The sequence below is a fragment of the Diceros bicornis genome, chromosome 31 (genome assembly GCF_020826845.1).
Source record: "Diceros bicornis minor isolate mBicDic1 chromosome 31, mDicBic1.mat.cur, whole genome shotgun sequence".
In the NCBI taxonomy this organism is placed as follows: domain Eukaryota; kingdom Metazoa; phylum Chordata; class Mammalia; order Perissodactyla; family Rhinocerotidae; genus Diceros; species Diceros bicornis.
The window spans coordinates 5,245,760-5,261,504 of NC_080770.1; the positions used below are offsets into that span (position 1 = coordinate 5,245,760).

Consider the following 15,745-nt stretch of genomic DNA (forward strand, 5'->3'; position numbering starts at 1 on the left):
CGGCTGGAGAAAAACCCCAGACTGCTGGCTCGTCTCACTTCATTAACGAGCACTGACTCCAGTGGGCCCCTAACTGCCCATTTCACACCCCCTGTCTCCGACGTCCAGCGCCTTCCGCCATCCTTACCCTCACAGGCCGCCTTTCTTCTGGTTTCACTGAGAAAATGAGAATCTTGTGAAGACACCTCCCGTCTGCTCCCCCGCAGCCTCCACCAGCCCCACAGCTGTTCCCTCCTGCTTTATCTTCCCTCCGTCCAGTGGGGGCTGTCTGTGCTTCATGCTTTGGCCACCCGCCCGGTGAAGGCCATGCCTCCTGACCCGTCCCCTCTCTTGAAGCACCAGTCTCGGTACTGGATCATTCCCATCATCATCCACATGTGACGGAGTATCTCCCGTTAACACCTTACGTCTTTGAATAATTTCAGGCTCTTGCATGCAGATCTCCTTGTCATGTACCATATTCCTTCCATAACCATGTTCGCGCTCGGGTAGGTGTGTGAAACTCAGGAAACTGTCATGGCATCAGTAGCATCTCAAAACAGAAACCTGGGTTACCCAGAAACTGACCCCCCAGCCCTTTCCAAAGCTAATGACGTCTCCATCTGCCTGCTGCATAACCCCATGTAAAAACGGACGACGACTAAAAACTAAAGCTGACGATGAAGTCTGCTTTTCCTTGCTGACCTTTACTGATCCCTTCTTAGGCTTTAGAGGTCCTCCCCGTGCCCTGCTGTGTATTAATACTTTCCCTTTCCCAGGACATGGGCAAATTTTGCCTTACCTACGAGGCCTCCATGACCCGGCTCTTCCGAGAGGGGAGGACAGAGACGGTGCGTTCCTGTTCCATTGAGTCGTGCAACTTTGTGCTCGCCATGGTGGACCCCACGCAAACGGTAATGTGCCGCCAGGCTGGGAAAACAGTGCTTTACCTAAAACGGCTCTTGAGCTTGTGTGCAAGCTTCTCTGATTAAACCTTGGGCGTCCCCTCTTCTCCAGGGACTCCATCTCCAGCTCCTCCTCTCCTCCACCCCTTTCGAGGGAATAGAACATAGTGGAAGGTAACAGTTGGGACGTACACAAAGAGGTTCATGTTAGTGTCCATTCTGCATTATTCTGTAATGTCTACAAATCAGATTATACTTCCTAAGAGTCTTAAAGTAGAATAGTACAGGACACAACCAGTGAAGAGAGGCCTTGGAGGTAGGTGCTGCAGAACAGTACAGGTAGTTGGTGGCTAGGTGACACACCGGTGACCATCCCACAGGAGCCTTCTGCTTGGGTTACTGAAGCCCGCCGCCTGCACTGAAGGCCCCCCAGCAGACTTGGGGCTCTGGGTGTTCCATACGCTACCTTTGAAAATCCCAGCGGGAGCCCATGAAGTATTATCAGTTCGTTTTCGGAGGTAAAGAGACAGAGACTGAGATGGATTCAGCAAACTGCTGGGCTACACAGCTGGTGAGTGGCTGGGGCCAGACTGTGCCCAGGTCTGCCTGACCCAGAATGCAGATGCTCACTGCTGATGACCCAGGAGACATGGACCAGGGCTCTCTGCTCTGCTCCGGGGAAAACTTTGTTCTGGAAGGGCTTTCAATTCTCTAGGAAGAAATCAGGAGGTATCATGACAGATTGCTCTGCTTTATCATTAGCTGCCTTCAAAAACAGCCTTAAAGACCAGGTCTTGAATGGGGGTGTCAAAGCCTGGACGGGCCTCCATTTAAAGGGTGCTGTGCTGCCCTCATTCTGTGATGGACTCCACAGAGCCCAGAAGAACCTGAAGCAGCCTTTTCAGGTCAGGTTGAAAGGCCCAGAAGGGCTGTTTTAGTGGAGTTGCTATTGCTAGCCAGACCACTTGAGAGGATTATTTACGATCCGCAGTAACATTGAGAGGCAGAGAACTTCATTTCCAGACCATGAGAATCAGAGGTGTGGGCTTCATTACCCGCTGAGTGATCTCATTTGTGTAAAAGGTGAGATGACACCAGGTGGGCTGCACACAGGACCCCAAAAGTGCTTCTCCAACAACCAGTCCCCCCGCAGCTTCCAAGGAACCCCATTCGAAGCATGAATCTGGGGAAGGGGCAGTTGGTCCATGGGGCTTCTTGTCAGGTCACCTTGGCAACTGCCCAGCGCATCTCTCCCGGACGCCCCCAGTTCCCTGCTTTTTTAGCGCCCTGTGGGACCACTGGAGAGAAGGGCCCGTTACCCTCATCTTGGAGCTGAGATCCATACTACACAACTTGAAACTTCCATCCTTTGTTACTCAGGTTAAACAGAAGCTCAGATTATTCAAGCTCGCATCCGAGAAGCATCAGCATCTATACCGCCTCGCGATGACTGGCTCTGGGATAGACCGCCATCTCTTCTGCCTTTATGTGGTATCCAAGTATCTCGCTGTCGACTCCCCTTTCCTTAAGGAAGTAAGTCCCGTCCTCCCATGGCAGCTCACCCAGTTTATTAGCTAAACCAAAACTTAATAAATCAGTACAGCCTTGCATATGGGAACTGGTGTAACCAGTGGGTCTTTGGGCTCAGCTGTCATCACGATGGAAAATGTGAGCTGTGGTTCTTTATCCCCCTGGAATGCTTTGCTTCCAATTTACCCTCTTGACTTACTAGATGTAAATAACCTCCAGACCATAGATGATAGTAAAATGTACTAAGATAATTGGGAAGTGATGAGCTCTGAGTATTTATCACCTTCAATTTTAATTTTTTTTGTGTGTGTTTGAGGAAGATCAGCCCTGAGCTAACATCCATGCCAATCCTCCTCTTTTTTTGCTGAGGAAGACTGGCCCTGGGCTAACATCTGTGCCCGTCTTCCTCCACTTTATATGGGCCGCCGCCACAGCATGGCCTGACAAGCGGTGCATCAGTGCGCACCCGGGATCCGAACCCGGGCCGCCAGCAGCGGAGCACGTGCACTTAACCGCTACGCCAGGGGGCTGGCCCCTATCACCTTCATTTTTAATAGAGTTGTTTAATTTTAATTTTATTGAAATTTAATTTTTAGTAATGGCTGTATTTAACAAGCAGCTTGAAAAACTCCCAAAAATTAGCAGTCGGTTCCCGGGAGCTGGCACCAGCCTGCTCTGGCACACCACGGCCCCCAGTCTGAATCTTACTTAATGTATCTGCCACCTGTTCTCCAGAGAAGCTGTCAGCTGGTGCTGGCCCCTCCAGTCCAGGCACCCCCACCTGCTCCACCCCTCTCTGCAGACGTACTGCCCCGAGCCAGCGAGAGCTTGGGGGACGCAGACCACTGGTGTCTGAAACAGTCCGAAGACCGAACAAGCCTTTTCTTGTCTCCCACCGGGGCTCCTCAGGGACAGAAGAGGGTGGGATTGGGAGAAGTGTCATTGGAACATTTCCTTGTTTTACTCATCAGGTCTTATCTGAGCCTTGGAGATTGTCAACCAGCCAGACCCCTCAGCAGCAGGCAGAGCTGTTTGATTTGGAGAAGTATCCGGAGTGCGTGTCCAGCGGAGGGGGCTTTGGACCAGTAAGTGCCCGAGCGTCGATGTGCACAGAGTTACAAGTCCTAGGGACAGGACTTGTCCATTCCCCTCCACTTTAGGCCTGCCCCCGTTCTGAGCGCCCCTCACTGCCGTGGCGGCGCGCCACCGTAAAGGAATTCCTACAGACGCGAAGGGCAGTCTTGTATTTAAAATGTTAGAAGGCCCCCTTTTCACATCACCTCATTCCCCAAGCTTAAATTTAAACCTGCTTTGCTCTGTAGGTTGCCGACGATGGTTACGGTGTGTCGTACATTCTTGTGGGCGAGAACCTCATCAATTTCCACATATCTTCCAAGTTCTCCAGCCCTGAGACAGTAAGTACGAAACAAAGTTCCTGTTTCTAAAGATGGAGTGTTTTTACTGTTTTCTTCTTAAGGGGAACACATCCTCAATCTGACAGAATATTTCCAAGCAATTATTTGCAGCAAGTACTTTTCCTTGGTTTGGACATTTTCAAATCAATGAGTTTTAAAATTCTCTTAACTTAGTTTGAAAGAGATTATCTTACTTGGTTGAAAACGTTTATCTTTGCTCATAGCAGTGCTTTTAAAACAGTGTTGGAGTGCTTGTGTGATTTGCAGACTTTATAACATTGGAGGGTGGACTAAGGTTGGTGTGCCCACACTAAGAAATACGCATACGTGACGCAGCAAGGGGACTGCAGTGTTCTCTGTGAATGGAACACCACGCGACATCCTTCCTAGCATGGCACACTTAATCCTTGTTTATATTCTCTCCTTTTCCCATTGTACATTGCTTGACAAGCAATACCAAGTTCACCATTAACAGAGAAGCTTGGAATTCATTTACTTATTGTGTTTCATGGAATGCATTGACACAGGGGAAGCCTTAGATCAAAAACACATACACTGTTATCTCTGTTAACTTTCAGCATTTCTCCAGAATGTCTAACTTAATGATCAGGCCATTAAGTCAAAGCTTAGAGAATTGGTAAAAAGGAATGTTAGTTCTTTGAATGAGATTATAAGTGAAAACGCTTGAAATGTGGGAATTTCCATGTTGTGATGTGTTTTTTGTTCTTTTTTTTTAATGGAAGGATTCTCATCGCTTCGGGAAGCACCTGAAACAAGCAATGAGTGACATCATGGCCCTGTTCGGGTTCAGCTCCAATTCCAGAAAGGAATTCCATTAGGGCTGCCGTGAAGGAAAATGAGCTCTTCTGATAAAAACCAAATGAAAAATAGCTCTTAATCCTGATTGTAGGTCAGGTTGAAAAATTGCTGTACAAAACTCAAAAGTTGTCCTTCCATCAAGGATTTGGTGTTTTTGTTTTTCTAGAATAGCTGGCTCCACCACGTGAAGTATAACCCTACTACTTCCAGGCAGGTCCTGACTCTGGGAACATGTGCTCAAGTCCCCAGAAAGTCTTTGCATCAACTTGTGTTTATAAAGGGATTAAAATATGGTTGAGCTAATTAAGGAATTAGTGGGGTTGTGACTTCACACACATTGGAGATGGAAATGGCGTGCCTCCTCGGTGGCCACCAAATAGCTGGTACTTATGGGCATTTAATTTAACCAGAGCAGCATAAACATTTGTTCAGAGAGAAGAGTGGTGTTCAAGTGGGAGATGTTAACAGTTATAGTGGATGCTCATGTAACGTACTCACGAAAACTCTGTGCTTTTGGAAACATTTTCGTCTCTGTGGGTAACTCTCTCATTGTGTAGTTTGCTAGTCTGTGTCTGTCTCTCCATGTTTGATGCAAGTAGTGTGTCACATCTTTAGTTTCACTGACTTTACAAGTCTTCAAAACCCAGTGCCTTAAAAACAGAAGGCCCTAAATGTAAGGGAGACCATATGAAAGATTTATTTTGTAAAGTCTTTAGGTGGAATTGTGGGTGTCTTACTCCCTTGTCATTTTACTGAGTGAATCATCCTAAAAAAGCATTTTCCTGTGGTTTCCCTACCCCTAGAAAGACCAGCTTCCTTAGGAAGGCAGCTATGCTGGATTCCGCCATCAGACTGCCTTCCTTTCTTTATTAAGCTACAAAGGAGAGAATGGGCATGTGTCAGAAATGGAGAACAAGGGATATGATGGTCAGATATTATGTGTCTGGAGCATTCACTGAAGAGTAAAATATAACGTGTGCCTCAGGATTACCGTTTACCCAAACTGACGGCCAAGAGAGCAGGATGTTGGCCGCTGAGAGAGGAATAAAACTTGAGAGAAGAGTGACCTCGAAATGGTCAGGAGAGTGCAGCTCCAATACGCCAGTAGGAATGCTTTCTCATCCCACCCAGTGAGAGAGAAGACCCACTCTTGTTTCCAAAGGAGCTGGAGGTAGATGGAAACGATATGCTGGGCCGTCTCAGTGACTGATTGTGTCACAAACGATGGGTGCTAGGTTTCACGCAGCCTACCCTTTAGATGGGAGTGCCTTTATGGAAAGAGTGTGGTTGACCAAAATGCAATTATGCACTGAATCATCTTCAGTATTTAATGTACAAATAAAGGATCATGGAATGAAATACCCGTCGCCTCGGGGCTGTAATGACAAGCTTAGCTGTCTCCTTTTAAAAATTGTGTATTTATTTTTCTGACCACTTTGTTGGGCTTGCCTCTATAAGAGTTCTGCGCTCCAATGATATTACAATGATGAGGCTGAATTATTGGAGTAGAAGGCAGGTGCTTGCTGCAGAGCACATGCATATTTTATTTTTGTATATGTTGTGTTGTAAAAATCCCACCTCAAGGGGCCAAAGATTATTTTTTCCTCTTAAAGCAAGAAGAAATGAAAACAGACAAAAAAGCAAAGAGGAAAACCAACAACCGTGGTAACAAAACCCCCTGTTCATCTGTGGTAATGTAGTCAAGGAGGTGTGGGAGGAATAGCCCGCTCTGCCTTGGCCAGGCGTTGCTTCCCTATCAACGCCAGCATCAATTACTGTCAGAGCCACCTGAATCATGCACTGTGGACTACTGACCAGTCGGTATTACCTAGCGTTCACATGTGAATTCGAGTGTAGACGTGTTGGCACTCAAACACATTTGGGCTTGTCTCTCAGGTTTTCAATGTTTTCAAATGTAATTGTTGCAAATCAGTGCAGTTGTCAATGCAATTTTATACTCCTTAAAAGAAGGAAGAGTGGGTTTTTATTGTACATGTCAAAAGGAGGAGGTAAGAGTATTATGTATTTAATTTAATTTGGAACAAGCCATAGTCTTAACGGAGCTGTGGTTTGAATTTGTTATCTTGGACTGTCCATTGCATGTAAATACAATATGCTCTTTTTGATGTAAATCGTAGAAATGCAGTATGAATGTTATTATTAATAAAAACATTAATCCCTGTCTACCACAGTATTTGCTTCTGTCTCTTTTGTTATACTAATAAGGAGGTTATAAGTCAGGCTCAGGCACGTGAAGGGTGAGAACTTAAAAATAAATTTGCCTGTCATTTTATCTCAAAATGAGTTTATTTGGGAATAGCCAAAACAATTGCAATTCGGGATGTGCATGCTAAGGCAAACCATAGGCAAATCCAGCAAACAAAGGAGGGGAGCTGCTTTTACAGAGAAAGAGGGGAATAAGCAAGTTGTTGTTCTAAAGGCAAGTCCACTGGGGGAAAGTAACAGTCCAGGGCAGCAACAGCTTCTCACTGGCTGAGCTGCGGTGTTTCTCATTGGCTGAGCCGCGGCTTTCTCATTGGCTGGGCTGTTGCTGGGTGGGGAGAAATCTTCAGTAGTAAAGTAGTTTTATTTCCTGTCCATCTTTTCCTGCTTGGTGTAATTGACAATGTGCCATAGGGCATGAGAGCTCCTCCTACAGGCCTTCCTGACTCCAATTTAGTTAGGGTTTCTTCTATTAATTCCCACAGGACAGAGGTGAGACCAAGATGTGCAGAAATGGCCTGGGGTTGGGCAGAGTGGACATCACTAGATTCATTGACCTGACAGAGGGGAGGCTGCTAAGTAGGGCTGCAGATTTTCACACTACATTCATTTATTCATCCTCTCCTTTGTCCTGGTGCCCTAGAACAGAACATATTAGGTGCTCAAATATCTGTTAAATGAATGCATGAAGTCAGTTTTCTCAACAATTCTTAGTGCCTACTGTGCACCAAGCTGTCTAGGCACTGGGAATACAGCAGGGACCCCACCAGGTCCTGGCTATCATGGAGATCAGATTCCAGGGGAGGAGGTAGAGAACCAGTCGAAGGATCTTAAGTGTTCCAAGGTGGATAAGAAGATCATGCGTGCGTGTGTGTGGGTGTGTGTGTGTGGGTGTGTGGGGGGTGGTGGAGGGGGGGAAGAGTAGTTGGCACAGGAAGAAGGCTGATTTAGAGACAGGTTTGAGGGTTTCAGCTGAGATCTGAATGACAAGACAGCCGGCTCTGGCTGATCGGGCAGGGTTGGAAGAGCGTTCAGGAGTAGCAAGTATTACAGAGGTTCCAGGCCTTTGATTCTGACCAGCTTGGTGACTCACACGGTGGCCGGGCAGGCCAGACACGATGGCTGACGCATGGGAGCTGCCTGGGAAAAATGTCTGATGTGAGAACAAGCGAGTCGTATGGCCTCGTGGGATAGGTGCTTGCTCAGGCTTTATTCAAGCTATTGACTATTTTTTTCTTGGGCTCTCTAATTTATATTAGCTGCCTTCTAGATCCCACAGTCTGGGGAGTCCAAGTTGCACTCTTATTCCTGCTCCTGAACTCAACTGAGTTTAACACGATGTGACTATTCCAGCCATAAAATTAGAGTAAAGCCATCTACACACACACACACACACACACGCAGATCCCCTGGACTGGACAGTGCTCCCCTCTGATAGTGCTCCCTTCTGAAAGGCAGCGTGATTGGGGATGGCACAGTGCTAAAGTGTAGGAGGGTTTATGTATTACATAATTAAAGAAAAAAGCTATCCTAATTTTCATGTGAAGAAGATGCCAGAGCCTTCTATGGAGTCCTGCCCTATGGAGTCCTTCTATGGAGTCACAGGCCCACGGGAAGTGAATTCTCTAAGTGGACTTCATTTCCAGCATGTTTGTAATGAAGTGGTTGCTGGGATTATATTTTAAGTTGTTCGCATGGCAGGAAAATCCCAACAGTGAGAACATGGTTACATTTTGTTCTTTTAAGGTCAACTTTTTAATGTCCCAGAATAAGTTTTTAGATAAGAAAGTCCTAGTACACTTAAGGCTGTGCCTTAAATTTAGGAATTCTCAACCGTGCACAATTTTCTTGGGATTTCTTGAATGCTCAAGTGTACAGCTAAATAGTAGTAGCACATAAGTGATGCTGTGTCTTGGTTACTACTGTTTGTTAGAAAAGTATTTAATTTTTAAAAAATGAGATGAGAAAGCTGATGTTTTACATTTTTATTTTATCAAAATAATACTTGCACATGGAAATCGTACCTGTGAGTCTGGGTACCCCAGAACCCCACCCCCATCCCCAGAATACCTTTCAGCTCTGCCTGGTTGGACTTGCGGGTCACAGCCATACCCTAAAGAAACTTTCACCTCTTTTCTTGATGAAGCAGGGTTGACTTCTGCTTCTATGAAAGGCGGATTTAGCTCACTCCCCACCGAAGTTTGTGTTACATTTGTGTTAGTTGTATCTGTTGCTTCCAGGTCTTGACCAACTCCCCACCCCCAGACGTCAGTCGTCAGTGTTGGGTTGTTTATATTCGACTGCGGACGCCCCATTTTCAGTTAAGCATCCCAAGCTCCAGCACCAAGGATCTGAAGTGCATGCTAGGTTGGGAATTTGCATGCGCAAGCCCCTGACCCTCCAGCGGTGCTCCCTGGCCGGGCCCTCTCCCAAGGAGCTCGAGAGCAGAAAAAATGTAGTTTAAAGACTCAGGTCAGAAGTCAAGCTAGGGAATCCCACCTAGCGCCGCCTCAGACTAGCCTGGGGGCGTCAGTTTCCCAACTTGAGCCTGGAGCTGCTGATCCCAGGAGTGTCCTCCCCTGGCCGCCTCCCCGCAATGGCCGTCCCCTGGCCCCCGCCCCGACCCCTCCTGCTCCCTGAGCTCCCCGCCCCACCGTCACCGGCACGCCCTCCTCTCAAACCTGCTCACCCCACTCCCTCGCCCCCGACCCATCCCACGTCCCGGCCCCGCCCCGCCCAGGCCCCGCCCCTCCGCGCGCTCCGCCTCCACCGCGCCCCAGTCCCCGCCCACCACCCAGCGCCCCGCCTCACTTGGTGGCCCCGCCCGCCCGTCCTGACTCCGCCCCCACGCCCCGGCCCCGCCCCTTCCCCAACCGCCAACGGCCGGCGGCGCGAGAGGGGCCGCCCCGCCCCGCATCCTCGGCGCTCGGGCAGCGGCCCCAGGTGCGTCTCTGAGGAGGCGCGGCGGGCGCTCCTCCGGCGCCTGCGAGCCCGGCCGTCGTCGGGGGTCCCAGCGGCCCGGGGCCTGGCCTCGGGTCTGCCAGCGGGGGGTGGGAGAGGGGACGGTGGGTCCCCTGGTCAGCCTCGAGGGGGCGGCGGGAGCCTCCGGGCGGCGGGGCCGGTCGGTGGGTCGGGGGGACCCTCGGTCGGCGGGTCAGAGTTTGAGCGACCCCAGGTCGGCGCGGCGGGACCCCCTGGTCAGCCCTCCGGGGTCAGCGGGGCCCCCGTCGGCGGGACCCCCTGGTCAGCCCTCCGGGGTCAGCGGGGCCCCCGTCGGAGGGACCCCCTGGTCAGCCCTTCGGGGTCAGCGGGGCCCCCGTCGGCGGGACCCCCTGGTCAGCCCTCCGGGGTCAGCGGGGCCCCCGTCGGCGGGGCCGGGCTGGCGGGACCCCGGTCGGCGGGTCGGGGCGGCGGGACCCCCTGGGCAGCCCTCCGGGGTCAGCGGGGCCCCCGTCGGCGGGTCGGGGCGGCGGGACCCCCTGGTCGGCCCTCCGGGGTCAGCGGGGCCCCGGGTCGCCGGTGGCCGGGGTGGGCCGCGCCGCCTCACCTGGCCGCGTCGTTGCAGGTGCGCGGCTCTCCGGGTCCCGGCGATGCGCGGCCCGAGGTCCCGCGGCGGACATGGACGAGGCGCCGCTGCTGGGCGGAATGCCCAGTCCCGCGGATGAGATGGTGACCGACCTTTTCAGCGCCGAGAGCCCGTTCGTTTCGGAAACCCTGGCCCTGAAGGGCCCGGAGGTGGCGAAGCGCGAGGAAGACGAGCTCCGCATCTTCCAAGACGCGTACCTGGGCTCCGCCGAGCCCAAGGAGCCGCTCCTGCACGCCTTCAGCCCCGCGCTGGGCGCCGACTGCGAGGGCAAGGGCAAGGCGGAGCTCCTGGCGGGTGCAAAGGAAGACGAGCAAGTCCTGGGGGAGTACCCGGGCCTCCCCGAGCTCAGCCCCCTGGAAGACGCCGCCCTCCCCGCCGCCCCGCCGCCGCACGCCTACAGCGTCCACTTCCTGTCCTCGCTGCTGGCCCCGCACCGGAGCCCCGCCGTCCTGCCCCTGGGCGCCTGGGCCCGGGAGGGGGCCGCCCACCCCGGGGTCCGCGTGATTCCAGTAAGATCCAGCTGGGAAGTGGGCACAGAACCCCCTCCCCCCTTCCTAGGAGAGATGTGAGGCTGCCGGCTGGTACCTAGATTTCCCTCCCCGGGCGTGTGTACTGTGTCAGTAGCATCCCGGGTCGGTGTCACTCATTCCGAGCAGGGCGCCTCCCTCTGTAACCCGAGATGCGTCCATCGCCCAGCCGAGCCGTTCCGTCTGAAGGTGCATTATGTCCTCGGTCTCTGGGTCAAACCTGGCCTGACCCTGCGGACGGCCAAAGATGGAAACTCGAAAGTGGGTTAACCCAGGCCCTATCGCTGTCACAGGCTTTAGGAAGGAAGCCTTATTTACCTTAGAGGAACTAGTGTCTGTGAAAACGAATGCAATGTGGTGGTTTCCATGTGCTTGCAGTTTACTTTTTTCCCCTTTAGATTTATAAGGCTTGTAATTTGCAGCAAGGACACACAGCTAATCCTTGTATTTGGTGAGCCTTGAAATCAAGATGTTAGAGCTTCCCTCTGCTAATAAGTGGTTGTTCTTCAAGCATGTGTACTATAAATCACAGTAAATTCCTGCTAGTTCTCAGCTAACTACCCTCCTTTGCTTGGATAACCACTGGTCATTTTCTGCTTTGTTCTGGCTGAAACTAAACAAATCAGTTTTTAAAGGAAACAAAGGATCTTAAGGAAATGTGTGCTGGCCCCTCAAAAGGGTCTAGTTTGGAAAACTAGATTACTCAGCTATTAAATTATTTTAGTAAGTTATAAATTAAGCCTTTGTGAAACCTTTTGAGTTCGCATTGAGATGGCCAGAGCCTGACTTTGTATATCACAAGCCGTAAGCAGCAGGAGCTTGGATTTCTGGTTTTCTTCTAGTGTAATGACTGCTCCTTAGTGTAAAGGTAAGGGTGGAGGAGAGGCGGGGGCCTCTGCCATCCTCTCAGATTGACTGAGAGGAACTGTAGAGCGCCTCTAGTTCCACCAGCCTTCACCCAGTGCAGAGGTCTTCCTCAGAACCTTCTCCATTTTGCCACGAGGCCCAACCTGTGTCCCGGCACCTTCTGCCTGTTGGTCCTAGCATGGCTCCCTTCCTGCCCAAAGTGGACTCAGCGTTCACCAGAACAGAAAGGGAACCAGATCGTGTTAAAGTGGTAAAATTCTCTTAGTGTAATCCAGTTAAACAGAATGCTGGTTTGATGAAATAAAGGAGAGACTATTTGGATGATACTTTGTTTTTTTGAATTTCTGTTGACTATTTCCTAATTCATTAATAAAATGAAAAAGATACAGCATGGACATATTTATCATTTAAACAGAATGGAATTATGTTTCAGTAAATATTCAAGGTGAATTGCTAATTTCCTTCTTTTAGAAATTCATTTCCCCATATTGACCTTTTTTATATCCATTCTGTAAAAATGGGATTTTACTGTAGTATAAGTAGTTTGGAGATTAGTTGCATGGGGCTGAGGAAATGGTGTATTTACTGTATAAACATTTATTAATTACAGGGAGATAAGTCTAATATAAACTTTGATGACGTGTGCATGGCAAGTTCCCCAAGCAGAAAGCAGAAGAAAATTTAAAACTTTTTATATTTCTATAAAATTTGAAATATCTAAATAGAGCTATAATTTGAAATATAGTTGAACTTTCCTCTTTCTCTTTAAAGATTTATACCTAGATGCTAGTCTGCCGAGCTAAGTAATCTACCAGTACGTGATAATTATTATTTGTTTGGGTTCCAGATTTTATTAAGTTAGACGATTTCCAAATTTGAGTCAACACCCACACTTTGAAAGATAATTATCTGTGCTGTTCTTATATGAGGTCTTTAGGATGTCGTCTTAGAATCCTTGTCAAGGACTTGATGGCCTGCCTCCTGTCCTTCCCAGAGACGCACCTGTACACTCTAATAGGCAGCTGCACAGGCAGAGGTTAAGGAGGGGGAGGGACGATGCACAGTGTGGGTTGACTGCTGTTTCCCAATCCTCCTTAGATTCTTATCAAATTTTAAAAAGAAGCATTCCAATTTTAAAACTCTCAATTTTGATGGTAATTTTTTTTAACCATTGAGACTTTTTATTTTTCTTCTTTACTTCCATTGATTTCAGTAATATCATTGGTATTGCTCCCTATTTTTGGTAATTTTGCTGGTGTGTCACTGAATTGACAGGTGTTGCAGAGGATAGCTTAAAAACAAAGTTGGCAGTTAGTCCCTACCCTCACTATTAATTATTGTCCTATTCAGTCAGGAAAGCCCTACTATTATAAATATTACTATAAATACGGTGCAAGTTACATTATAAATATTACTAAAACATCAAGGATTTCAGGCTTCTTGAGGGAAAAGCAAAACAATGGACTAGAACATTTCATACAACCTGATGAGCATGCTCTAAGAATGGTGCTGAAGAGTCAGCGTCTGAGGCGGTTTTAAGGAAGGTCCCACTAGGCTGCAGGCTCCAGCAGTTCAAGGGGCACCTGACCCACCCCGGAATCTTCTCAGTTACTTATACGGTTGTTGAAACAGCATGAGCGCCACGTCAAAATCACGTCTCTACTCCTTGAGGGCAGGTGCTTTTGGTCCTCAGGGCCTCCGTTCCCAGTGAGGCTGGTCAGACGTCTTGTTGCTCTGTAGGGACAATAATAGTGAGGAGGAGAGGCACTAAGGGTAAGGGTTCTCTTTACTTTAAAAATGTGACTTCTGCAGAGAATTTTCTATGTTATGCAACTGCAAAACCCAATGTCCGTGGTGGGATTTCTAAAATAACAATTGCTTTTTCAGGTTGAAATAAAGGAAGCAGGCAGTACTATTACAAGTAACAATCCGGAGGAAGCAACTTTTCAGAACCCTCTTGCCCAGGAATCCTGTTGCAAGTTCCCATCATCACAAGAAGCAGAGGATGCCTCTGGCTGCTCTCAAAAGAGGGACTCTAACCCAATGGTAATCATGCCAAAGGAAATGTGTCTGACTAACATGATAGTAAATGTCTGGCCCTTATCATTACTAAGTCAACAGTGTTAGTGATTTCAGGCATTGTTTTTTCATTCTGTTTACTTGCTGAATCAACATTTTTGGTTGTCTCATCTATCAAAAGAGGGACATAATTAGAGCCTTTCTAAAGTTCCTTTCACCTCTAAGACTCTCCTTTCTACTTAATCTTGGCAAATCCAACAAAGATTAGGACATTGCTGTATCCTTTCAGGAGAGTAACCACAAGTCACATCAGTCACTGCAGACTCAGGTCAGCCCAGAGATGGGGCAGCCGCTGAGCTGTGTGGTTGGCATGGTGTGAGGGTGGAGTGCGGTTCTGTGGCTGCATGGCAGAGGCTGCTTCCATTCCTTCCTGCCTCCAAATTCCTAATCATACCAGCTAACACTCGATAGGATAGGTAATCAGTAACATCTGTGGTCTATGCGATATTTTTGCAAGTTTGTAATTTCATTTAATCCATCAGCTCTGTAGGGTAGGCATTATTTTTATTTCCACTGTATGGATAAGAAAACAGAGATGTTAGGTAGTGTGCTTATAAGTGGGACATCTAAGACTCCAGGTCTCAGTGGTGTGGACTGGGAAGCAAGGGAGCCAGGGAATCTGGCCCCGAGCATTCCCTTAGCAAGGAGTCCAAAGATCCCGTGATTGCCCTTCCCACAGCAGCTGTTGGCTCTGAGAAAGGAGGCCTTAGCTCTGAGGCCTACACTTTCCCTAGGAAATGCTTGAGCATGAGCTCCTCACGAACTCTGGCTCAGCTATGGCATACAACAGTCCCAGCCTCTCTGTCTGCGGTTCTACTCAGGCCCACGGGGTCTGAAAGCAGAGCTTTTCCAGGACACCCGGACCGGTGAGTAGGGTGAGATCTCTTCCAATTATACCCGACTACTGAGTAGTGTTAGCACATTCCCAGGAGGGGCAGGGCAGAGTCCAGGATTGTTCAATAGACAGAGGCCTGGAGAGTCCACTCTGAGCCTTTCTCTCAATTTTGTGCATGTGTGTATGTGTATATAACTTTATCCTCCGAATACAAATAAAATACCAACCAAACGTGGATGCTGGCCCCTTATCCGGTGTCAGGATGATCTGAAGCTTTGAGCTAGTGATCAGCACCTTATTAACATAGGCTCTATGTCTGTTATTTTGGTAACATTGATCCTTTATGCTTATTTGGGTTTTCATGTCTAGGAAACCCAAAGGCAACCTAAAGGCAGAAACCACAGCTTCTCCGGGTACCTGTGGTTTTACAATCGGAATTAGAAGCTGTGTGTGGGCAGAAACCACTGCTTCTCTTGCCTTTCTGTTCAGGCCTTGGACGGGGCTGCACACAGTGAGGGTTCCATGTCTGCTTTGCTTGACCGAATGATTGACTGACGGACTCACCTGGCTCACTGAGGACTGATTTCTGCTCGGAATCCAACTAGATGATCTGCGAGTGCTAGTCAGGCCCAGGAAGATTGACATGGCTTCTTAGAATTTTCCAGTTCTTGAATTAACCTTTCTAAGCTGTACTTGTGGAAAATAAAATTAATGAACATAAAAAAAATCCCACGTGTTAAATAATAACGTGTGCATGGCAGGAAAGAACAACTGTCATAAAATTAAAGATTATTCTAAGTATGTGACCTGCTACAGAGATGGAGTTGGGAGATGAAGTCTTTCTTGGAGTTAACCAGGTCTGAACTAGGCTGGGGTTGGGCAGATCAGCATACTCTCGACGTTCATGTAGATGGTGGAGTATGAGGACGAGTGAGAAAGCTCTGGTGCAGAGTCACCTGATCGTTACCCTGAAGCTCCAT

General features: G+C 48.7%; 2 protein-coding genes across 3 annotated transcripts in view; both read left to right on the plus strand.

The window, feature by feature from the left end:
- Positions 1 to 6,839, plus strand: part of CPT1A (carnitine palmitoyltransferase 1A) — a 61,504-nt gene extending 54,665 nt beyond the window's left edge. Inside the window, exons 15-19 of one of the 2 annotated variants that reach the window (XM_058526199.1) lie at positions 759 to 893; positions 2,265 to 2,417; positions 3,386 to 3,499; positions 3,737 to 3,829; positions 4,573 to 6,839. In XM_058526199.1, coding sequence (XP_058382182.1) covers positions 759 to 893; positions 2,265 to 2,417; positions 3,386 to 3,499; positions 3,737 to 3,829; positions 4,573 to 4,668 — 591 coding nt within the window. In that variant the 3' untranslated portion in view covers positions 4,669 to 6,839. Of the gene's footprint in view, positions 1 to 758; positions 894 to 2,264; positions 2,418 to 3,385; positions 3,500 to 3,736; positions 3,834 to 4,572 lie in introns of both variants that reach the window. The other variant, XM_058526201.1, reaches the window with a different exon arrangement.
- A 3,594-nt stretch (positions 6,840 to 10,433) lies between these two features.
- Positions 10,434 to 15,745, plus strand: part of TESMIN (testis expressed metallothionein like protein) — a 38,319-nt gene continuing 33,007 nt past the window's right edge. The window contains exons 1-2 of the mRNA XM_058527348.1: positions 10,434 to 10,966; positions 13,739 to 13,897. Of these exons, the coding sequence (XP_058383331.1) occupies positions 10,490 to 10,966; positions 13,739 to 13,897 (636 nt within the window). The 5' untranslated portion in view covers positions 10,434 to 10,489. The remainder of the gene's footprint in view (positions 10,967 to 13,738; positions 13,898 to 15,745) is intronic.